This window comes from Echinops telfairi, unplaced genomic scaffold, assembly GCF_000313985.2.
Source record: "Echinops telfairi isolate 266 unplaced genomic scaffold, ASM31398v2 ScPeMD7_2;HRSCAF=8, whole genome shotgun sequence".
NCBI classification, from domain to species: Eukaryota; Metazoa; Chordata; class Mammalia; order Afrosoricida; family Tenrecidae; genus Echinops; species Echinops telfairi.
Window position 1 is genome coordinate 11,646,785 of NW_022103898.1, and position 24,061 is coordinate 11,670,845.

At 55.2% G+C, this 24,061-nt stretch overlaps 1 protein-coding gene across 4 annotated transcripts; it reads left to right on the forward strand.

Moving 5' to 3' along the window:
• Positions 1-1,762: 1,762 nt before the first annotated feature.
• On the forward strand, positions 1,763-23,230 carry TEF (TEF transcription factor, PAR bZIP family member). Of its 4 annotated transcripts, none has more exons than XM_004700278.2 (4): positions 1,763-1,961; positions 15,674-15,991; positions 18,910-19,130; positions 20,134-23,230. In XM_004700278.2, exons 1-4 carry the CDS (start codon positions 1,859-1,861, stop codon positions 20,347-20,349), a joined length of 858 nt encoding a protein of 285 aa, XP_004700335.1. In that variant the 5' UTR covers positions 1,763-1,858; the 3' UTR covers positions 20,350-23,230. The 4 variants fall into 4 exon arrangements, with proteins under 4 accessions (XP_004700335.1, XP_045145556.1, XP_045145566.1 ...); XM_045289621.1 differs by lacking the exon at positions 1,763-1,961 and adding an exon at positions 4,549-4,666; XM_045289631.1 differs by lacking the exon at positions 1,763-1,961 and adding an exon at positions 11,170-11,304.
• Positions 23,231-24,061: the final 831 nt, after the last annotated feature.

Sequence of the window (24,061 nt, forward strand, 5' to 3'; positions counted from 1 at the left end):
TGGATTTGAGTTTGGGGTTTGTAAGTCTAGTCAGTGTGCAAGAGCATTATGAAACATTTTGAGACGTGAGGATGACAAAAGGTAACAGACATGGATACATCCTGTGGGAAAAACATGCCATGGAGGGTGGCCACAAGGTTTCATTTGTAACAAGACCACAGTATCTTTGAAGTGCAGTCAACCCGACCAGCCTGTACCTGAGGAGGAGTCTGCAGAGCTGGCTGGAAGAAGCTGTGGTGGACCAGCCAGCTGGCTGGGGGGCATGCAGGGACTTCCTGCGACCTCTGGAATCTAGCTGCATCTGCCTTGCACCTGGGTAGTCGCACAGATAAGGGGCTCCAGCCAGGACTCTTGCAGTGAGTAAAAGGGCTTTGCCTTCATAATTACAGCTCCTCCCAACAAGGGATGAATAAACAAGGAGTCAGTTAGCACACCCAAGGACGGGCAGTGGGGAGGTAAGTACAGCATACATACATCTGGAGCCATGGAACTGTTTCTGCACTCAAAAATGAACACGTGTTCTTTTTTAAAAATAATTTTATTAGGGGCTCTTACAACTCTTGTTACAATCCATACATCAGTTGTATATGACATATTAGTACATATATTCCATCGTTCTTTTCTAGACATTTACTTTCCATTGAGCCCTTGGGATCAGCTCTTTCCCCTCCCTCCTCCACCCCCTACCCCCACCCCTCGTAGCCCCTTGATAGATCGTAGCTTGTGATCATGTGTTCCTATATCGGAAGAGAACGTCACTTGGAGAGGACTGTCAGGACTACCTGTTGTACACAGGGTCACCATGAGTCAGAACCGACTGGATGGCACCTAACAGCATCGAGGTGGAAGCTGGAGGTAGGAAGGGAAGCCAGAGGAGCTTCTGGACTTCATAATATGCAAAATGACATTTTGGAAGACTGCTGGGTAGAAATCAGGGGCACAGGCAGGGGACCAGGTGCTCGCTGCCTCCAGCCTGGAGTTTCTGAGAAGTCCTCGAGGCACTAGAATCTAGGACCTGAGACCTGGGAGAGCTCCGTGACTTGTCTTGGACTTCCTGTGCGTGGCAGAATAGCAGCCCTGCCACACCCTGGCCATGGGCTCAGCTCTTTGGTGGACAGTGATGTTCAGAACCTTGGTGTCACTCAGGTTCAAAGTGGCCCAGGGGACCACAGAGACCAGACAGCGCCCTGGGAGTGGGTACGAAAAAGAAGACTATGTGCAGCCAGCTGCCACCATGGCCCCAGGATGCAGCCAGCTGTGATTCATCAGGACAAGTGTGCACTGCTTTCTGGGGTCCCTGCCCTCCCCAAGTATGTCTGCTGAGCACCTCCCTCCCCTCCTGCCTGGGGCTGCGGGTTAGCATCTGCTTCCCGGGCCTGCAGAGAGAAACATTGCTGGCTGGCCAGTAAGCTGCAAGCTCCTGGGTCTGAACAGCTAGCACAGGGCGTGTCCTTTGGTGCTGGGCCCGCCTACCCTCGTCCAAGACGGTTTCCAAGGTGGTGGGTGTTGCGTGGGAGCCTGCGGCTGTGGGCGTGTAGCCGCTTCCCATTCTCACCTGGCAGCCCCAGCGGGCGTGGCCCCAGCCTGGGGGAGAACTTCCCTTCCAAAGTTAGATAACAGCCTGTGCAGGGCGGCCGATTGGCGCGATGGCTGCACGTGCTGCGGCTGGCCCGCCCGCCAGGCAGCGGGAAAGGAAGGGAAGGCCAGGCCTGGCTGCAGCACAGCTGGCAGGTGGCCGAGCAGGGGATGGCCAGGGCGGCGTGGCCGCGCTGCCCATTGGCTGCCTCAGGCTCCCGTCCCGCCTGCCCAAGCCAGCGGCTCCCTGCCAGCCACCGCCTTCCTACTGCTTTCGCGGACCATGTCGGGCTGCAGCCGGATCGGAGGGGCCCCAGCCATGGACATGCCGGAGGTCCTTAAGTCCCTGCTGGAGCACTCCCTGCCCTGGCCGGAGAAGAGGGCAGGTAGGTGCAGGGCTGCAGAAATGGGGTGGCGGGGCAGGGGAGGGAGGGCCGGTTCCTAGCAGGGGTCTGCCCTTAGCTTGTCCCTGAGTGCAGATAGGGCCCAGTCCGGGAGGTGCATGGGTGCTACCTCAATTTCAGGAACTGCCCAGAGACCACCAGCTGCTGGGCACGTGTCAGGGAGTGGCTGCTGACAGGTGCTGCGAGCACATGGACAGACAAGGGTGGCTGCTGGAGGGACACTGGTTGCTTATAAGGTTCCCTGCCTGCATGTTGGGGTGCCCAGGGGAGAGGGAGGCTGAGGGTGGGCTGCTGGACCCTGTGTCTGGAGAAGAGGTGGCCCTGGGCACCACCTGGGCTCCAGACTCCTGCTCCCGGGGGCTGAACTCCGGCTGGGACAAAAGCTGTTATGTAACGGGACCGTGGAGAGCCCCACGTTCCTTGGATACCACAGGCAAACATGGTGCAGGAGAGACAGGAGGGTGTGAACCAGGCAGCGCTGCCACCACTCCAGGTGCCCCCAGTCCTGCCCGGGGGCCTCAAAGTCAGGGTCAGCTCAGAGAGAGCTGGGGTCTGGCCTACCCAGGCTATTGTTCCCAACACATCCCTCCAAATCTCTTGCCCCGAGACACCAGGAGTCCACCCCAGGCCTTTACTGCTCCTCTGTCCTCTGTGTCCTTTAAGGAAACCTTTCTTGGGCCTCTCCTGTATCCTGCTGAGCTGGGGCCCAATAGAGGCCATCACTAGTTGGCCCTAATTGTCCCTGTGGGACTTCCTGTCAACCCACCCCCCCAAACACACAGCCACTGGTGCCCTCCTCTTGCTCACGGGCAGTGGGACTGACGGTGTTCCCTCAGGAGAAGGGGCAGCTGACTCTGGTCACCAGCAGGCACTGTGCCCCTGGGGAAGGGGCACTCCCAGAACTAGGGGCAGGATCCCATCCCCAGGGGCTCTTGTGTAGCTTTGGGTCCAGTGTGCTGGGGTTTCGAATGCTGGGGTGGCCCAGGCCACTCTGTCAGGTGGGCCTCCTGGACATGCTCCTAGGTCCTGCTAGCATGTAGGGCTCAGAGGACCTTCTGCAGTTCGCCTGACAGGTGTGCCCTAACTTCAGTGGCATCTCTGGAATGCTTTCCAAAGCTCCAGGCAGAGGGCTGTGGTCCATCCAGGTAGGAAACTTAGCCCCAGGCCTCACCCAGGCTGTCCTGGATCTTGGGGGGAGGGGGGACATACATAGGTTGCAGCTGGTGGCCTGCAGCTCAGCAGGGTCAGCTGCAAAGGGAAGGTCTCTTAGGGGCAGCTCTGGCTTTTGAAACAGTGGCAGCTGCTATCCACTAGCATGCCTGCTGGTTGGCAGAGCCCTGCACTGGCACTCCCCTCCACCAGCTGCATTGGGCAGCCCCGGGCCAGGCCCTGCAGTGACACACTCAGGGTCTGGGGCAGACTTTGCTATATGCCCTGGTTGGCTCTAGCAGAGGATTATGGTCAGGTACTGCTGGGCGCTAATGGGGCATGCACAGCGTGGGGCCAGCTTCAAAGCTACCTCCTACCACTTGTGGGTGTGGCAGTCCCAATAGTCAGAAGCATGAAGCCCCATGCAGAGAGCTCTGTGACCAACTACGGGGACATCAGGGCACCCCATGAAGACCCAGTTCTAACTCTTCCCCCCTTGCCACTGCCACTTTACAAAGCCCCCAGGTTCTCCAAATGGTTTATAGAAATAAAAGCATCTACTTACAAAGCAACACATCCTCGTGTAAAAGGAACACACGGTGTACACAGGACACTGCCTACCCCGGAGCAGTCACACAGTGAGCATCCATATCTCCATGACCCTGCTGCCTGGCTCTGGCCCCGATTGGCAGCACCCCACTGGGTGTGAAGGGAGTCTGAGGGCCTGTTCACAAACCTGCTGCTTTCTCTTCAGGCCAAGTACCTGGCCTGCCTTGTCTGCGGTGTGTGGGAACGTCCCGAAGAAGTCGTGCGGACCATGGGAAATTCGGCCCCTCGCCCCCACAGCAGCCTCAGGCTCCCTCTCATAGTTCAGGCTGCTCCCAAGTTTCCACCTCAGGGGTCCCTCTCTCTTGCACCCTCCACCTGACTAGTCCTTGAGACCTCTGCCTCTTTCTGGTCCCTGGAGAAGATGCTTGACTGCACTGGGGGCCTGCGGAGCCTCCTCTGGCGGAACCCCTCGGGAGGGTCCACCTATTGGACCAGCTTCCCTAAGGGCAGAGAAACCCATGTGCAGCCAAAGATAGGCCTGCACCCCAGGCTCTAACTCAGTTTCCCCGCTGTGTCTCGGGCATGTTCCCTGAGAGCTTTTGTCCCTGGCTCTGCCCAGCCTCTCCCCACAGATCCTCTGCCAGGAGCTGGTTCCGTCCCCAGTCACTCAGTCTAGCCCTTTCCTTGCTACCTTCTTCTCCAGCTTCTGGAAAGACTCTGATCCTCTAACGGGGCCTTGGCTGGGCTCCGAGGATGCCCCCCCTCCATCTTTCTGCCAGCTGTGCACTCAGGTCTCCGCTTCAGGGGGCTGTGTGCCATGAGAACACAAGGCTTTCATCTTGAGCTGGGCAGGCAGGGTCCTCGCTGGGTGTGCAGTACAGGGCTTATGCATGGAGCCCAGGAGGAACCCCTGGGCCACTCAGCTTTGCTACATCTTCCCGCTCCCGCCCTGGGCCATGAACAGGGAACCAAGGATACCTGCTTCCCAGGTATGTTGCTGGGATCAGTCTCTGTCCCCCGTGAAAGGGTTTGAGCACTGTGAAATGCCACTCTGTTTTCTCCATGCATCCCAAAGAGCCCCTTCTACCCACATCACATTTAAACATGGGCCCCAACCCCTTCCTCCACTTTCTCGCCTGTGGATGTTCTCACTGAAATGGCTAGGATGTTGCAAGTTGGTGTATGCATGCGTGTGTGAGTGCATACATCACATATATGCATACACATGCACACTGTCTCCTTGATAATGCATGCTGAGACTATTAGGGGCATGCTGCTACAGGCCCTATGCCAAATGGGTTGGCCTAGACGAGGCAGGCAGAGTAGGGCGACTCGGGCAGAGGCACGGGTGTAGAGACAGGGCTTGGGCAAAATGGACACAGAAGGTGGATTTGGGCCTGCAGGGCTATTCCAGTGTGGCCTTCTCAAAAGTTCACATGACGGCCTCCCCTCCCAGCCTGGGGCCAGAGCGAAACTGGGAAACCACTAAGTCTCCTTCTGGGGAGGAGGGTGGGTGCATCCGTGTGCTGCCCATGTGAGCAAATGTAATCATCTTCCAAAACCTTCTAAGGCAGCTGCCACACGGTGGCTTCTATCTGACCACGATCACGTGTGTTGGAGGGGACTGTGCTCCGTACAGTTAGTTCTCAGGAGCCAAGGTTTTGCAGAAATCACTTCCCAGGCCTTTCTTCCAAGTCACCTGCGGGCAGATGAAAACCTCTCCCCTTTCAGGAATGGAGTGTTTCTTCCTTTTGCCAGGGAGCTAATCCTCACCGCAATCTTCTCCACCCTGGACTACCCCCTGCCTCTGTGCTGAGACACCACATGTTGTACCCAGAGAGCCCGGTCATCCTCAAGGCCAGCGAGTGGCTCCAGCCTCTCCTTCCTTAAGCAGCCTTAAGCCTTCTTGGTACTCTCCCCCACCACCACTCAGAGACATGCAAGAAACTCCCTCTCACCGAGCAGCAGACATTGCTGACAGATCCTGCGGGTTTTCCAGGTGGCTTGCGTTAGATGTCAATGATTGAAACCTTCAGTTACCCTCAGGGAGAAAGAGGAGGCTCTATTCGACTCTGCCCTAACTTTATAGGTTCACTGTGAGTTGGAATCCACTTGAAGGCAGTGAGTTGTTGGGGGTTTGCATTTGTAACAGACCTGACCCAGGGGCGAGGCCCTCCAGGAGTGCGGCCTGAGTCCAACAGCACAGTGCCTCCGAGAACTGTGAGAACTGTGCTCCGGGCTCTGACCTCGGCATCTGCAGGGCTTTGCGAGGAGGCTTTTGCAAGGCGAGGGACTGGCTGCTCTGCTGTCAAGGGTACTGACATTCAGAGGCGGGAAGGCCACCGTTATCAAGAGCTTTGAACCTCGCCTCTCACCTCCACACAGGCTTCCCCAGGGACTTGTTGAGTCCATGTCCCAGGACAGATCCTTTTCAGTCACCCCCTTGTTCCATATTGACTGAGCGGTCCCTGCTCGCCTGGCCTTCGTGGTCTAGAGGGGACAGGCACAGGGCCGTCCGTCAGAAGGGTCAGGCCGGCCTCTCTGAAGGTGTGACATCGGAGGCCTGGACATTGGGAGCTAGTTACATCAGGAGCTTGCAGGCTGAGGGAACTGCACCTGCAAAGCCTCCCTCTTGGGGCAGGTAGGACTTAATGTGTCTGAGGAATAAAAGACCATTGTGAAAACCAAACAAAACAGCCACTGTGCTGCTGAAAGGGAAGAGGGAAAGAGAAGGAAGAGGTGAGGTTGGAGGGACTGGCAGGGTGAGAGTGAGCGAGCGAGTCTGCAGGGCCTTGAAGGCCACTTAGCCTGTGCCCCTGGTCCTGGGGAAGCAGCAGGTGAGAGGAGGGGTGCAGTATCTACCCCCAAACCACCTGAGATGGACTAACAATGAGTTTACTTTAATTGATCACTTACCATGTGCCAACTACTATTCTCAGCATGGGCCCGAATTGGTTCCTTGCCTTCTGACACCGGTTCCGAGAAGACCATAGTAGTAGAACTCAGACCTCCACAGTCCAGCTCCAGAGCCCCGCTTCTGCTGGGAGGTGGCAAAGGCCAGAGGTGAGGTGGGTGCTCACAGACAACCACCCCACCCCCACTCCTACACACACCCGTAACCTGAGCCCTAGGAGTGGAACAAATGCAAAGCCAACAGGAAACTAGTCCTCCTGTGAGTACCCGTGGGCTGGGCAAGAGGCAGTAAGGAGCCTCCGCCCGCCACTTCTGCCTGGAACACCGTGAGCCCAGGCTCAGACCGCAGAGCCCAGAACTATGTGGCCACAGGTATGTGCGGCAGAAAGGAGACGGCTGCCAGCCAGGCTGGTGCTGGGACACTTGCCATGAGGACAGCTCATGTTTGCAATGCCAGGTTCAATTATGAGACAGACACAATGACTGTTATTTAACATGCACAGCATTCCAAATGTGTGTGACTTGGCTTCCAAGGCTTTGTGAACCCTCCCACCAACACCGACTAACAGTCACTGGGTTACTGGCCTGAACAAAGCACCGTGCTTCCTGCGCTTTCTCGGGGCCCAGGCTTTCTTGGGGCCCAGGACACAGATAGCAGCTCTTTGTTGGAGCTCAATGGGCGCCTTCTTGTCTTCAGCTGGCACGCAGACCAGGTGCACGTCACGTTGCTCTGTGAGTCAGAAGACCGACTGGTGCTGGCCGAGAAGCTGAGTGGGGTTAGCTGGCGAGGTCACTGTAGGGTATCTGGCCAAAGGCTTCAGGGCTGGAGTTTTCGCTCCTCTGAACTTCAGGTTTCAATCATTATAAGCCAAGTGGCCGGAACGGCCTTCTGAAAGGTACTTGGTCTGCATAAGCACAGGTTAGCTTTTTAACGTAGGCTGCTTGGCAAGTTTCTGGAGCAGGAAAGAGTACAATGTCCAGCTTTGGAAAATGCAGCAGCCCCCCACCCACTCTGACCGGGGTTAGGCTTGAGCCCACCCACAGGCCTTGTCCTCAGGCAACTAATGGGTCTGCTCCTGACCCCACACGGCCTGCAGGAGAGGGGGGCTCCCACCATTGCTATCACACTCCCTTCAGGACCCTCTTGGGAGGTAAGTGGATCCAACTTCTTTCCAGGAGGGAAATAACTGAGGCTCAGATGAGAGCAGTCATGTGCTTAGAGCCACAAGGGCTTCCCTGCCCAGGGCCCATGCTTCCCTCAAGAAGCCATTACACAGAGATCCGCTGACTTAAGGCGTACAAAGGTGCCCCTTCATGCCTCTACGCTTAACCACAGAATAGCAGCTTCTCTTCCTGGAATTTTTTGTGGGGCTTACAGGCATTATCAAAATTAGCTACTTGCCTGGCATAGTGGTTACATGTTGAGCTGCAAACTGCAAGGTCAACAGTTCCAAACCACCAGCAGAAGAAAGACGAGGCTTTCTACTCCTGTAAAGAGCTACAGTTTCATAAATCCAAAAGAGGAGTTCTACCCGGTCCTGTAGGGTCACTATGTGTCAGAATTGACTTGGGGGCAGTGAGTTTTGCGACGGATGAAGAGGGAGAAGCCGCCCTGATGTCACAGCAGTTAAGTGCTTGGTTGCTAGCCAAAAGTTTGGTGGGGGCCTGCTCCCATGGATCAAACCACAGCCACCGAGTCCAGTCCCACTCGGAGCAACTGGATGGAGCAGTGGGTCTCAACCTGGGGTCGAACGACCCTTTCACAGGGGTCGCCTAAGACCATATTTAACCGAGACATCACTCTATCCATCTCCAGACAGGTCCGCCAACATGCAGATACGCCCACATATGGGGGTCACCATAAGAGGAACTGTATTAAAGGGTCACGGCATTAGGAAGGTTGAGAACCACTGCTATATAGGGTCTCCAAGGGCTGTAAATCTTCATAGCAGTAGACATCCTCCTCTTTCTCCTAAGGAGCAACAGGAGGGTTTGAACTACCAACCTCATGGTTCAGAGTCCAACGTGTACCAGACTGCGCCACCAGGGCTCCTGGTAAAGATTATAGTCCAGGAAATCCTATGGGGCTGTTCTCTACTCTGCAATGGGGTTGGGCGGGGCGGGTCACTGTGTATCAAAAATCCACAAGAGGGTATCACAAGAGCAACAAGAGATGGGAGAAGGTTGCAGTCTTACCCTGAGGGGGCACCAGCAGTCTGTGGCTCTTTGGGGGCAGCGGAAGAAGGAGCCAGAGACTGTAACAGCTCCTGTTAACTGTTAGCAGTCAGCAGTGTAGCGAGAGCCTCACAACCGGCAACCAAGGTCCTGCAGTGTCTGCGGCACACCATTCGCCCTCTGGCCATGCCAGGAAAACCGTCTCTGGGGAGTGTGTGAGTACAGGAACAGGAAGACAGAGCAAATGAAGTCTTAAAGCCCTCCAGTTTCCTCCTTGTCACCAAGTCACTTGCCTCAGGTGCTCAGGGATGGGTGGTGGGTGCAGTAGGCAGTACCCCTATGGGGCCACTGGTTTTAAAAGTAATCTAAACTTTTACGTCCTCTTACCCACCTTTAGCATAACCAAATGTTAGACCTTTCCACTGTTAAGTTTTCGCATATGACTCCTTGACAACATCTGTTTCCTTCAGGAGGGTCATGTGAGGTGCTGTTCCATCTAGCAGCCACCCTCTGTACGGCAGGCTGAGACACTGCCCACTGCCCAGCCATCTCCTTAAGGGCTTTATTTTAGCCGACTCACTACTAAGATCCTATTTTCCAGGAAAGCCAACAATTAACCCTAATCTGGCAAGTCTCTCCCTGACCAAACTACCTAAGAAAGAAAGCTTCATATACTGCTTTTCTTAATTTCTTTGGAATGTCCTGGGAAATTTGTTTTGAAAACCCTCTAGGCTCTGTCCTCCTGAAGATGTTTTAGACAGGCAGCGTACCAAACTCCCAATAACAACAATTCTGTTGCACAAGCAGATTTCCTGTACACAATTTGATATTTCCATGACCCTGCGCAGGGTTCAACCTCTAGGATAGTGGATTCACCAAGAAGTGGCTGTGTGCACATCACAGGTTAAGTAGAACCATCAAAGTGACCGACCATTTGGGCAGGTTTGCAACTGTGCATTGAGATGCCTTGGCTCATTTAACCTTCATGGAGTTGAGCCAGCTCCTCCCCTATCCCTATGGGACATGAGGTGAGGTTAGCCATCAGTATGAACTTCAAGGCCAGAGTTCTACGTCATCACCCTACACCTCAGCCCGTCCACATACTAGCTTTGCTGGTCTGCTCAGCATCCCAACCCTGGTTCCTCTTCAGCTCCCTGCAAGCCTCCCATGGCACCAGCTGAGTGAGGGTGGTGGTGGTGGTGGTGGGATCATGCACTGACCTCAGGAACGACCACTCTGCCCTGAAGGCAAACCTGACTAGTAGTGACCCCCTAGGACAGGGTAGAATTGCCTTTTTGGGTCTCCAAGGCTATAAATCTTTATAGGAGCAGGAAGCTTCATCTGCCTTCTGAGAAGCAGCTGGTGAATTTGAACTGCTGACCTTGTGGGTTAGCAGTCTAAGACAATCCACTGCAAGACCAGGGTCACCAGGAGCAGAGGTCTGCCTTTCCCCCAGCCCCTCCCACAAACAGGCCCTGAGTCATTGGAGGAGAATGGGATAAACAAGCCAAAGTCCCTGCCCTCTGGGAGTTTAAGGAGGGAGAGTCCAGTGTTTGGGCGTGAAGTGGAGATACAAAGTTCTGGGTGGGCTTCCCGAATGACCTCTTAAGTTTCCCTTCTACGGGTTTCTAGCAACCTCAGGGGCTGTCTGTATTTTTAGAGAGATGGACCTCACGAAATGTGTAATTGGTACTTTGCATTACGGAGTTTTGTGGGTCTGTTTTGATCTTTTTAGGAACAGGAAAGACAGAGCCCAGAGAGAAATACATTTCCAGAGCAGTTGGCAGCTTATCTAATTCACCCCCCTGCGTTTTTTATGTTGAGGAAGCAGGCTCCCGGGAGGAAACGGGCTTTCCCAAGGTCACGGCTAGCAAGTGGGCCAGCGGAGGCGAGGCGAGGCCAGGGCCGGGCTCCAGGGCAGGTCCTCTCCCCACCCTGGCTCAAGAATGCGCCTCCCCGCTCGCTCGCTTCGCCAGCCCCGCAGCCGGGGGCAACCTGACATCGCTGCCAGCAGCAGGGCTGGGCCAGGTCGCCCGCCGGCCCTGCCCTCAGCCAACCTAGGCGTCATGTGGGAGGAAGGGTCCCTCGAGCCGGGTAGAGGCCCCGGAATTGGAAGGCCGGGCCGGGCCCTCCTCACCCCTCCCCTCCTTTCCCCGCTGAAGCCCCGCACGTGCTGCGCCTCGTGCGCAGACCGGGCCCCACCCCCGCCCCCCATTGGCTGCTCCTGCGCCTCCCTCCTCTTCTCCCGCCCTAGGCGGCCCTCCCACGGCTGCAGTTCACGTGACCCCCAGTGGCAAGCCGCGCAGCCCGAGCAGACTCGCTGATTGGCTATCCCGTCTGTCTGTCCGCTCGCCGCCCCGCCTCCCTCCAGGGACGCGTCGGGAGCTTGCGTGATTAGAACGAGAGTGAGAGGAGAGGTTACGGCGGTCTGGGAGAAGGGTGGAGGTGATGAAGAGGGAGACGAAAGTGAAAACCCTGGGAAAGGGGAAGGGGCTGCTACCGAAGGCCTCTGACATCTACCCCAGCAGGCGCCAATCAGGTGACACCGGGCGGACGGGGCGGGCTTCCAGCGTCGCTCCTCACCTGGCCCCGCACGTGTCTCACGTTTTACGACTGCCTAGCCAATCTCTGCCCGGGAAACTACCCCTGCCCTTCAACCAGGGTGGACCAATCGGAGACCGCGAATCGGAGACGGTGACCTCGCCTCATGAATAATTAAAATGCCAGAGCCAGTCCGAAGGCGGGGTAGGGATGGAGGGAAGTGGGGGGTGCCGCTTGGCGCCTGCGCAGTAGCTGCCCCAGTCAGCAGCTGCGGCGGGTCGCACGGCTCCGGTCCCTCTCGGGGGGCGGGCGGGGGAGGCGCGGCGCGCGAGCAGAGCGCGGGGCACGATGTCCGACGCGGGCGGCGGAAAGAAGCCGCCTGTGGAGCCGCAGGCGGGGACGGGCTTGGGACCGGGGCGCGCAGCTGGGGAGCGGGGCCTGCCGGGCTCCTTCCCACTGGTCCTGAAGAAACTGATGGAGAACCCCCCGCGCGAGGCGCGCCTTGGTGAGGGGGAGTCCGCGCGGTCCAGGGGCGGGGCTTCTGGGGGAGGAGCCCCCGCGGAGGCGGGGCTGGGAGGTCGGAGGTCAGGGTGAAGTGGTCCTGCGGAGGGGGGTTGGGCTTCTGGGTGCGTGGGGTCTGGAGCGCGAGGGCGGGGGGGCGGAGCCTGGGAAGAGAAGGTCAGGGAAAGTTCAGAGGGTGGGTCCGGCTTGGAAGGGTCTCAAAGGTTTGGATGGGGTGTGATGACAGAGTTCAGGAGACGGGGTCCATAGCAGTCACTTAAATGACCATCCTGGGCAAGGCACCTACTCTGGGGACCCTCGCCCCAGAGTCGCTGGGCACGCTCACCTAGAGTGCTACTTCCCGGGTCCCACCTGCCACCCCTAATCTGCGACACCTGAGACAGAGCGCAGCATTTTAAAGCCCTCAACCCATGGTCCTAAATTCCACTAAAGTTTGAGAGGCCTTGGTGTGTGTGCGCAGCGGTGAGTGCCTGGGGCTCAGCTTCATCCCAGCCACTGGTGAATTTTTGGAAATGTGGCTTCTGCCACGGGGGGCCGAGGTGTGGTGTGGTGTGGGGGAGGGGAGTATGGAGGGGGCGAGGCTTAGGGGAACAGGCACAGGGGCTAAGAGGTTTGGGGTGAACCCTTGACTTTGGGACCCAGAGGTTCTGGGGCCGAAGTGGAAAGCAGGGCTGGCCAGGGGTTGGGGTCTAGACACATGAGCCCCAGAGAGCAGCCACATTGCCATGGGTTGGATGGGGGGAGGCGGTGTTGGGGTTCATCCAATGTGTGCTTTCAATCCTTAGAATTTCCAAGAATCACCCTTCGTGGTTCTGGGATTTAGGTCTTCTGAGCTACCCATTCTAGGAACTTATTTTTTTGTTGCATTCAAAATGCCATTTCTCTGCCTTTCCTGGGTGTGTGCTGGGCCACCCATCCTTGCTGCTGTCACTGTCGCGTTATAAATAGCCCTGGCACATCAGGTGAGGCCAGCTTGCTCCTCCTGCTTCGGGATCTCATGCCCACAAGCCCCTCTAGTTGGTTATAAAGGAGGTGTATTCTTCCAACTAGAGGGCTGAGGCGGGCTGCAGGTACAGGCGGGCACAGAGGACGGGCTCTTGGTTAAGGTAATGACCAGGAACAGCCCACTCTTCGTCTGCAGAGGACACACCATGCATCTGGACATCATCTAGGTTCCGTGAGCCTTTCACAACAAACCTTCAGGGCATTGCTCCCACCTGCCAGATCAGGAAAGCTGAGGCTGAGAGAAGTGAGGGTGCTTCCCCAAGGTGAGAGAAGCCACAGGAGACTCTGTCCCGTGCTCTTCCCTTTGGCTCACACTGGCAGCCACTGGTGATAGTCCCAGTGACCTGAGCGTTAGGCCCAGGCCTTTATTGCCCCTCACAACTGGAAACTTCAGCTCACAGAAGAACTCTGACTTAAAATAGCATAGCATTCATTGCTTTGAAAAATCCCCAGGCTTGTAGAGTTGATTCCAACTCACAGGGGCCCAGCAGACCAGAGCACACTGCTGAATCTTTCTCCCACAGGGCTGCTGATGCCTTTGAACCGCTCACTTTCAGTTATTAGCCAGTTGCTTTGGCCCTGTACCCACATGACTTCCCTGTCAGTTGCCTAAGCCAGGCTAACCCCGTAGTTCTGTTTCTTGTCCTTTGGTATGGCTGCTTTTTCTCCTTCTCTTCTCCTGCCTCCTTTGATCCCAAGCAAACCCACCCAAGGTAGGCCAGCATAATTTTGAACAGAATGGCTAGTGAGGGGGTCTCGGGAGCAGAGCAGCGAGGTCACCTGATCTGCCCTCCCAGCCCAGATTGGCATTTTTTCCCCTGCTGTGCTGGTTTGAAACCAAAGCTTGGAAGGGACAGAAACGGCATGCATTCAGGTTAATTTGTATTAGAGGCCCTGACCAAGTCGTATTTGTCCTAACCTCCAGCTGCTTACCAAGCTGGGTGTGTCCCATTTTATTGGACTAACAGGTTGCTCTTTGACTGTTGTGGTCCAGGAGTCCATGCAGGACTGGACTGGACTGGACTGTTTCCAGTGTTGTCATGATTGCTCCTTGTCACTTGCTAGCCCTGTGGAAAACCCCATCACAAACTTGTCATGATTTTCTCTCCCACTTTCCTGATTTGCCTCCTTGTCACTTTGATTTCCTTCTAACTTTGTCATAATCCTCTTGTCTTTGTCTCTCAATTGCCCTCTATTGAATATTCACAGGCAGAACTTTCTGAGGAAATTAGTTGGGATCTGGTCCCCACAAATTGATACATTTCATTTTGGATGGGAGCAGTCTTTTCCCTTCAGCTCACCCCTTTCCATCTTCCCAGAAAGGGTTGCCAGAGATAAGGTCCTGAAAAGACCCCCTTTTCAGCTCCAGGCCCTCTTCCTAAGCTAGGAGGGAGTCTGTTTGCAAAGCCAGTGCTCAGCAGTGCTTTCTGGCTCAGTGGACAGGGAGCCCCGACTGATACACTGTCCTAAGTCACCAGTTCTGACATTGTCCAGCCCCCCTCTCTTTCATTATTGTTGCCTTTTATTAGTGTGTTCATAAACCCAGTCTTTTTGTCTTTGAACATCTGAGAATGATAGTCTCAAAAACCTCGTTACCATCAAGTCAATTCCGTCTCATGGCAGCCTTATAGGTCAACGTAGACCTGTCCATGTTGTTTTCTGAGGCTAGAACTCTTAGTGGGAATAGAAAGTTTCATCTTTGTCCTGAGGAGGACCTGGTGGTTTCAAACTGCTGACCTTGCACTATGCCACAAGGCTGCAACTTTGTATGTAGATATTATTAACAGTAAGATGTTGGGGGAAAACAGACTGTTTTAAGTGCCGTTTTTTGTAACTCACATATGCACATTTTCCCCACTACCTCCAGTCTGTTGGACCCTGCTTGGTACTTTGAGATCTTGAGGTGAATCAGAGCTGCCCCTATAAATGCCTGCCAAGCCCTGGTGGCACTGTGGGTTAAGAATTGGGCTGCTTACCACAAAGTTGGCAGTTCAAACCCCAGCCACTCCATGGGAGAAAGATGAAGCTAACTGCTTCTGTCAAGATTTACAGCAATATTTCCCAAAGCAGGCCACTGTTTCCGGTGGGGGGGCAGGGTTGGCGGTTGCTGGAATGATCCAGGGGGCGACTGCAAAAGCAGACACCCACACTTTATGCTAGATTGTGGGCTATAGTACAAGAGTTTTGTTGCCTGAGTAAATTTTTTTTTTTTTTTTCTGAAAAGGGAGCAATAAGTCAAGCCCGTTTGGGAACCTGTGGTTTAAGGTCTCCAAAGCCCAAGGTAGGGTCACTGTGAGTTGGCATCAGCTCAAGAGCTGTGGGTTTGCTTTGGTTTACTGAGTGCCAGGTCTTCTGTAAGACATGCCCCCATCTGATTGCTAATACTCACAAAAGGGGCAGTTCTACCCTCCTTAACAGAGAACACTGAGCTCAGAGCATTAAGTGGCATGGCTGAGGTCACAGCAGGTGGCTGGCAGAACTAGGAATCAAGCCCTAGGCCAGTTGTGGGAAGAGGCATCACTGGAAGGGACAGGGAAACACAAAAGCCCTTGTCCAGTGCCTCTCAGCTCTTGCCACGACAAACTTTCAGGAAGGGCCCGAAACGCCATTTCCTTCCTTGTCCCCTCCGGCCTGCAGCTACTAGCCAGCCCCACAGTCTCTTCTGAATGGGCCTCAGGATCAGATCAGGGAAGCCCAGGCTCGCCACGCCCCTGACTAACCCAGATCCAGCACACAGGCAGGGCTCCTGGGGTGCCAGGGGTGGCATCTGGATGCAGTAGTGAGGGGTCAGCCCCCTGCGGCCACTGGGTGGTCTCTCATCACAGATCTTGTGTCTGCAGAGAAGGAGAAGGGGAAGGAAAAGCTGGAGGAGGACGAGGCCGCGGCAGCCAGTACCATGGCCGTCTCCGCCTCCCTCATGCCGCCCATCTGGGACAAGACCATCCCGTATGATGGCGAGTCTTTCCACCTGGAGTACATGGACCTGGACGAGTTCCTGCTGGAGAACGGCATCCCTGCCAGCCCCACCCACCTGGTCCAGAACCTGCTGCTGCCTGTGGCCGAGCTGGAAGGGAAGGAGTCGGCCAGCTCCTCTACCGCCTTCTCCCCGTCCTCCTCCACCGCTGTCTTTCAGCCCTCTGAAACCGTGTCCAGCACAGGTTGGTGAGGGGCCAGGGGAGGCAGTCCAGCTTTTGCCAGAGGCCAGCTTGTGTCCACCCCCTTGGGGACCTTTCTCCAGAGGGAAAGTCCTAGTGGGCCTGCTGTGTGGGGGACCCCAAGACTGGAGAGAAAAATAGGGGCTGCATTAGTGGCAAGCAGAGCCTCCCTGCTGGTTCGTGGGCTGTATCTGGGGCAGAGGACCTGGGATCCAGGTCACCTGAGACTTGGCCTCCAGAACTCCCAGCTGTGTTCTAAACTTCCTGCTGTGCTCTGCCCCATGAACACTTGGCTGGCGGATTCTCAGGCAAGACTAATAGTGCTTATTGTTAGTCTTGTCCTCCGTCTTGCTGTTGCAGCTAACAGGCATTTACATGTAATGCCACCCAAACCTTATGAGTCTGGTCGTATTACTACCCTTTTGTAGGGAGGCAACAGAGGCACAGAGAAGTAACGCAGCTTGCCCCAGTTCATACCGCAGGTAGGTTGTGGAGACAGCACTTGAACCCAGGATGTCTGCCTGCCTAGTGAGGCACCACATAGGCACCAACGTAAAGAGGGCATCCTGCTTGCCTGGCCAGGGCAAAGCATCTTATAGCCCCTGCTTTCCACAGGCTGTTGGTGTGAGGCATACAGGCTTGTAGCTACAGGGAAAGGACCCCCGGAGCTGGTCGGAAACCCAGAAAACCCATTCCCCGGGAATTCTCAGGTGCTACTGTTCTTAGTGCTTCGTTACAGGAAAGTTTTATTTATACAGATGAAGTGACAGTACAGTAACACACATCCATGTCACCCCTCGCAGCTTCAGTCACGCTTACCTCCTCCCCTTCTACACGTCATTGTCAGTCAGATACTAAACCAGGTGCCTTGACATCTGTAACTACTTCTTTCCCTGTCTACCACATAAAGTTCCTTTGTAGAAATAGAACAGAAATACCAGCGGCACACCTGAAGTCGACAATAAATTCCTCCACACTCCACATTGTCTCCTAACTGTCTGTTTTAGGGTTTGTTTATTTGACTTAGCGTTCAGAGAGGCCTCACCCATGGCATGGAGTTGCTGCATCTCTTCACTCTCTTGCGTCATCTGTGAGCTGCCCTCTCCTCGCCATTTCTGGGTGGTTTATTGGTCTGAGGCTCCACGTTCATAAGCTCATAGAGCGCCCCACATGCTGCGTTTTTGGGGGTTTTTTTTTGCTGTACCCCCACAGTGCCATCGACCGTGTTTTCTCTGCCCGTTTTCCTGTAAACCAGACGTTGGAGTTGGAGGCTTCAGCTGACGCTGGTGGAATTCCCATTTGACTGGGATTCTACTATCACGGCACCTTAGGAAGCTGGTTTGTGGAATGGAATGGGTCCCTCCCAGGACAAGTGCTTACTCAGCTCTCTCAGGTCCTAGACTTACTGTACAAAGTGGTTGTACTGTCCTATAACCCCACCAGTGGGGCTCAGACTTTGATCCTAATTGGACTTGTTTTGTGACGAAGCATCTCAGAGGTCTCAAATGACTGCCTGGCTCTCACTCACCTCTCCCCCCAAGGCATTTGAAGACCTTTGACTCCATGGGAGACTTGGTCCTTGGTACTGCTGTCCACTGGTCACGGAGGCCTCCTCAAGTCTTTTAAGCCTCTTTTTAAACGTACTTGTAAACATGCCCCTTTTGCTCCTGGATACCTCACCCATCCTGGCCCGAAAGTGGAGCCCAACCTCAACCTCTGTTGCGGTTTGAGAGCGTTTCCCTGTGGTGGGCCCCTTGGCTCTTTTCCTGCAGTTGTTCGGCAGCCTAGTGTCTCCAGCTACCTCACAGGTCATTGGTCATTCACTCCTCTGACGAAAAGACCTTTTTAATCAATCCCCGCTTATAGGATGCAGTCATTTTCTGTGCAGGACCCCATTGAGACCCAAGACTGATCAGACTCCTGATGGATGGCTTCCGTCTCCGGAGAATCATCTCACACTGCTGTCCTGTGCAGTGTTCAGCAGCATCCCTGGTGAAGGCCTACTGGGTGCCTGTAGCCCCCTCCAGTCTCCACACCTTCAGTCATCCGCTCTCGTCACACTCGCCTCCTTGCTCCTCTCAAGCATACCAGATAGCAGGCCTTTGCACCTGACACTCACTCCCCCTCCTTTCTGGCACGTTGTCCCTTACTGTCCACATAGCTGCTGATACTTTGATACCTGATTTTGATCTTGTTCAAAATCATCCTTCCTCACTAGCCTGACATTCCATGAAGGCAGAGATATTTGCTTGTTTTGCTCGCTGTTTTTGCTGTGCCAGGACAGGATCTGGCAAACATTAGGTATTCAGTAAACATTGATGAAGCTCTCCCTCTGTCCTCCTCTCAGCTCTGACTGGGTAGGCCAAAGGTAGAAGGTTGTTGGTATTTGTTTCTAAATGTCTCTGAAGTGAAGCACACGGGTGGCCGCCTGCAAATGACTTCCAACCAGCCCACAATAAGGCGGCAGCCAGGCGGGGCTAGGAAGAGCAGGGCTCTGGAGTCAGCGAGGCCTGGACTCCACTCCTGTCAGCCTCTCACCTTCCTGAGCCTGGGTCAGCACCTGGCCCTCGCCCCGAACTCTGACAGATGCGTTCATCCTCAAGCAGTTGCTGGCTGTCATTCTGTTTGCCATTCTCAGAGCATGAAACCACAGGAAGTCAAGGCCGTCAAGTGACATTTGTGCAGGGAAAACACTCCAAACACTGGTCTTTTCTGAGGGTCTCTGTTCCTCCAGGGAAGACTTCCTCTCCTGGTTTTGTTAAAACCCGAGTGGAGTCACATGTGCTATGCTGGCTCGGGCTGGGGCCAGTGTGGTCTCTCTTTCCTCAGGCGGCCATGGTTCAGGCAGGTGTCTGGGCATGGGAGGCGGGCCTTCTCCGTCCCCCAGGCCACTTAATGACCACCTTCCTTCTATTTTCCAGAATCCTCCCCAGAAAAGGACAGGGAGACACCCAGCCCCATCGACCCCAACTGTGTGGAAGTGGATGTGAACTTCAACCCTGATCCTGCCGACCTGGTCCTCTCCAGCGTGCCAGGTGGGGAGCTCTTCAACCCTCGGAAGCACAAGTTTGCTGAGGAGGACCTGAAGCCCCAGCCCATGATCAAGAAGGCCAAGAAGGTCTTCGTTCCTGATGAGCAGAAGGTACAGTGGTATTTTTCCTAAGTGAGCATTCATTCATACTCTGTGTGTGTCCACGAGCGCAGGGTCGACCCCCTTTCACATGGTCTGGTCTGGAGGAGCCGCCCTTCTGTGGACACCATTTTAAAGGCACGTGCTCCTGCGTGGAGTCACGTCCTACAGTCTGCCCGGGAAACTGAAGGGTTGGCCCCACGTGACTCTGTAGTTTGTCTCTGCCCTCCCCAGGACCACTGGCTGTATCCCTATTCCTGCTGTCTTGGCTTTAGCTCAGACACTGGACAGAGCTCACTGGCCACGGGAACTGGGGTTGAACAAGTCCTTGATCTGAAGGACAAAAGATAGCTTGTAAGCAGTCTTCCCCGGGGAATAGCCGGCAGACCTCAACTGATGGCTCTGAAGGCACCAGCAGGAGAGCAGGGGGGGGAGGCCTACACAAATTTTCTGCCCTCTCATATGAAAAACTCTGGGAGGATTTATCATCCAAGCCTTGGACCTGGATTCAAACCCCTTCTGCCACCTGCAGTCTAGCTGTGCCTCAGTTTCCTCATCTGTAAAACAGAAGTAATCCTGCTTGCCCCTCAGTGCTTCTGGGGCTTGCATAGCGATGATGTTGCCAGCAAGCATTTGTGTGGCACCTCCTGTCAAGCACTGTAGATATGCTAGTTCATCTGATCACCAGACACCCCATAAGGTAGTGCGGTGATTGTCCCCACTTTGATGGCAAGGGACCTGAGACATTGCGAGGTAAAGAAACCTGCACGGGCCCATTGCTAATAAGTTGCAGAGCCCACAGTGAACTTGGGACTGCACCCACATGTCCAGACCCTTCACCATTGCCAGAACAGGGAGTAGCGCCCAGCAGACTGCCCTTCCCACCACCACTGTGCAGCCCTACCATAGTCCCGGCGCCTCAAACTCCTGGTCCAGCCTCACAGAGGGGTATTTGAGAGGTGGAGGGGGAAGGTTGGATTTCCAGGTGGAAATGACAGAACCCCCTTCTCTGCAGGATGAAAAGTACTGGACGCGGCGCAAGAAGAACAACGTGGCTGCCAAACGGTCCCGGGACGCGCGGCGCCTGAAGGAGAACCAGATCACCATCCGGGCCGCCTTCCTGGAGAAGGAGAACACGGCCCTGCGGACGGAGGTGGCCGAGCTGCGCAAGGAGGTGGGCAAGTGCAAGACCATCGTGTCCAAGTATGAGACCAAGTATGGGCCCTTGTAACCCAAGGCCCCCACCCAGACTCTGCCCGGGGCACCTGGAGACTTGTGACTCGTCATCTGCAAATGGCGGTGCACCTGCTCCTGAGCTTCATTATAACACGGGCCGGAGCACGGGGGCTTCTGGGCCAGCCGTCTCCTCACTGGCAGGAGCTCCAGTCCGTCAAGATGTGAATCGGCCTTAGTTTCTGTCCTTGGCTGCCCCAGCCGAGTCCACAGGGGACCCTGGAGACCCACTCTCTCCTTTCACAGGCTCTGGCCTGACTTGCCAGGGCCGTCTCCGCAGGATGGCTCCTCACTGATACAGTCGCCCTCACGTCTTCTCAGGTAGCAGGGCGCATTTCCCAGTGGTGTGTGTCTGTTACTCGCCTCCCTCCCGCTCCTGGGCGAGTGTCTATAGGCGGCAGGTCTCTGGACTGTGTGGCAGTCAGGGCCTGTGCTTCACCCTTCTCAGCTCCTGCCTCTTTCCCCTGTAGTAGCTCTGAGGTTGGGAAGTCCGGAGGAGGCCCTGGCCATCAACCCTCACCCAGGTCTGTGACCATAAGGCCCCAGGATACGTCTCATCTCCTCTTCTCCAGGCCAGTCATGGCGGCTGCCCTTGCGTCTTCTTTCCCATGCTCTGGGTCTGTTGTGTCTTTTCATCACCCAGTAACCAACCTCAAATCTTGGACTTAAAAGGAAAGCCTGCCGCCATCTGGGAAGCTTTACCTTCCTGGACCCCAGAATTCGCCATCCCAGGGGATACAGAGAACCAGCCTCCTCCAGAGCCTCCCTTCCACAGTGTGCACAAGAGCTGGGGTGCTCCTTGAGAAGCACCCATATTTTCTTGCTCTGCTCTGCCCTGACCTGGCTCAGCTGAAGCGGCAGATGGCACCTGAGCTGCAGGCCTGTCTTCCTGTGTGGCCCACCCACAGGGCTTAGCAGGCAGCCCAGACCCGGCTGCCCAGATCAAGGGGAAGCCGTGTGGGATAACAGTCTTTTGGGACATTTACCTGGTCATAGGGGCTTTCGGTCTTGGTCCCCGGAGCAGGAGACACAGGCCCTCACACGAACTGCAGAGTAGAGGGGTTCTTGGTACATCTGTTCCTGCTCTGCAGCCTCCTTCCTCTTGTGGCTGGACCTGCCTTGGACTCTGCCCAGATTAGGTGAGGACATGCTGCCCATTTTGGTCAGTTAAGGCACCCTGCCCTCAAAGCAGGCAGCTGGGGTGGATAGGCGTCGGCAGAGGGGTGCGCTTGATCATCTGTCCACTGGCTTGATTTTCAGGTGGCAGCTCTGAGGCTCCGGCCCTGGCCTCTAAGACTTTCCATAGACACTAGTGGGCAGCCCAGGGGAGGACAGCCAGGCTGTGGCCTGACCCCTAGGGCACACCCACTCATGCATCTTTCTGGGGACTTGACTAGAATCCCAGAGGCCCCAGGAGGTCCCCCCACTCTCCAAGCCCCTTATTTTCTCTCTGGGGTTTTGGCCAAACCATGTACACGCTTTCCACTCTTATAACCACACACGGGGCAGTTGCATCGGCATGTCAGTGTCCTGCCCGGGCTGGGTGCCTGCCCAGCGCTTGCTCTCTGGTCCGGCCACCCTCATTGGTCCTTGGTGGGAGGGACTCGAGTGACTCGGCTCTTCATTCTCTTGGCCAGAAAGCATACAGTTTGTGTGTGTTTCAATTTTCTTTCTTTTTCCCCCCAGAATGGAAACTTATCCTGGGCTGGCACCCACATGCCAACCCAGAGGGTAGAGTGACAGCTTGATGGCTCTCCTCCCTGGGGCAGCGGGGGTCTGGGTCCTTCCTGAAGTGCTCACTTGGAAAGAAGGGGGCTGAGAGGGGGATCTCTGAGCTGAGCCTCTTCATTTCGGGAAGCTGACATTTTGGGGAGAAGGAAGTGCTCAGGTAAGCCATCCCTGATGGGCCCTCCCCATCTTGGGACTAACAGGGCTTGAGGCCCCTGCGTCCAGGTCTTTACATCTGGACAGCATTCTCGGCTGGAGTAGCTGCCTGAAGGGGCTTCGCCTGTGTTTCAGATGGGCCAGGAGGGCCGACTGCTCCCCAAGGGTTTGGTCTTCAGCTTCAAGGCAGCCTCGTTACAAACTCAGAACAGACCAATCATGAATGAGCAAGAATATTGCAAGCATATACATAAATGTATATCTAGGTATAGAAGAGATATATATCTATATATATCATTAGAGAGAGAATTTTCCAGATTGACAGTAGCCTGGCAGAGGACATGGGTAACTGAACTCTTAGTTGAAAGAAGAGGTCTGGCTGACTGGTTCCTGAGGTTGGGGAAGCACTTCTCCATGAACCTTAACTTTTGATGAGTGTCCCCCACATGAGAGGGGCTCTGTGGCCCAGGGAGGCAGGTGGCGAGGGTGGAACCAGCCAAGAAGGCCGGCTGGGGCCCGGGGAGCTGTGCTCCCCTCCAGGGAACACTAAGGGAGGGCCCAGGAGCCCATGGTTTCATTTGAGCCCCAACCCCAGAGCTCCTTTAACATGTTGATTTAGTGCAATAAATTTTTCTAGAAAATGGCAAAGATGACTTCCAGGTGGCTATTGCTGTCTTACGGTTTGGGAATGCGGGAACACCACTTGGTTTTATTTTTCTACGTGCATGTAACGTGTTAGCGTGTGTGTATGTGTGGCTCCTTGCCCTCCCCGGGAGCTAGCATGCCAGCGGGCCCCTCTCTCCTTTACCTTTTTGTTGGGGAGAGGAGGCGGCCAGAGGAAGACCCCATGGGCCCAGCTGGAGAGAGCAGAAGTAGACTGGAGCCTGTTGGCCTTATGTGCGTGTGTGTCACTGCTGGTGGCCCAGAGTGATGTGGCGGGAAGAAAGCTGGGAATGTGTCCTTTTCAAAACAAATTAAATATTTTGAGAAGAGAATTTGGGGCTGTCTGTTTTGTACTCCTTCCTTCTGTGTTGCCTGTCACCACGTGTGGGCCCAGGGGCTTGAGGGTCAAGCTGAAGAACCTGATCTCATTAACACCCTCCCAGGCATCCCTGAGGTCACCACTCCCTCGGCTGGGTCTCCTCACTGGGCCTTAGTTTCTTCATCTGGAGCGTGGAACAAACTCTGCTTTCCCTGACACCTACTCAAACGCTCATTCCTATTGAGTCGATTCTGATGCATGGGAACCCTACAGGACAGGGTAGAACTGCCCCTGTGGGGTTTCTGAGACTGTGACTCTATTCAGGAGTGGAAGACTCGGTCTCTGTCGCAAGGAGCAGCTGGTGGTTTCGAACTGCTGACCTTTTGGATCTCCGCCCAAATCATAACCACTATACCACCAGTGTTCCTCCTGACCAGGGTTCCTTCTAACGAATCAAATATCAGACCACAGTGCCACGTGAACAGATAAAAATGTGGCCATCCAGCCCAGGGATGGGGAGCTGCTTGTGAAAAGACACAGGAATAGGGGCCTGGGTGGCAGCCGTGGGAAAGAGAAAGACTGGAAGGCTTGGGCCCCTGCAGGCCAGGGTTCCAGGCTCTCCTTTTCTCTTTCTGTCCACCCCTGCCCTTACACACAACCCTCTTTGTATTGGGGCTCAGTCTTATGCTTTGAGGGACCCTGGAACTTTGTTCTAAGCAGGGAAGAGTGCATTTGGCTTCTGAAGACAAGGGCCGGTGAGGTAGGTTTCTGGTTTTAATGTTGTTGTTTTGGGGGGTGGGTTGTTTAGTAGCCGTTTTACAGATTCAACACAGTCCAGATACGC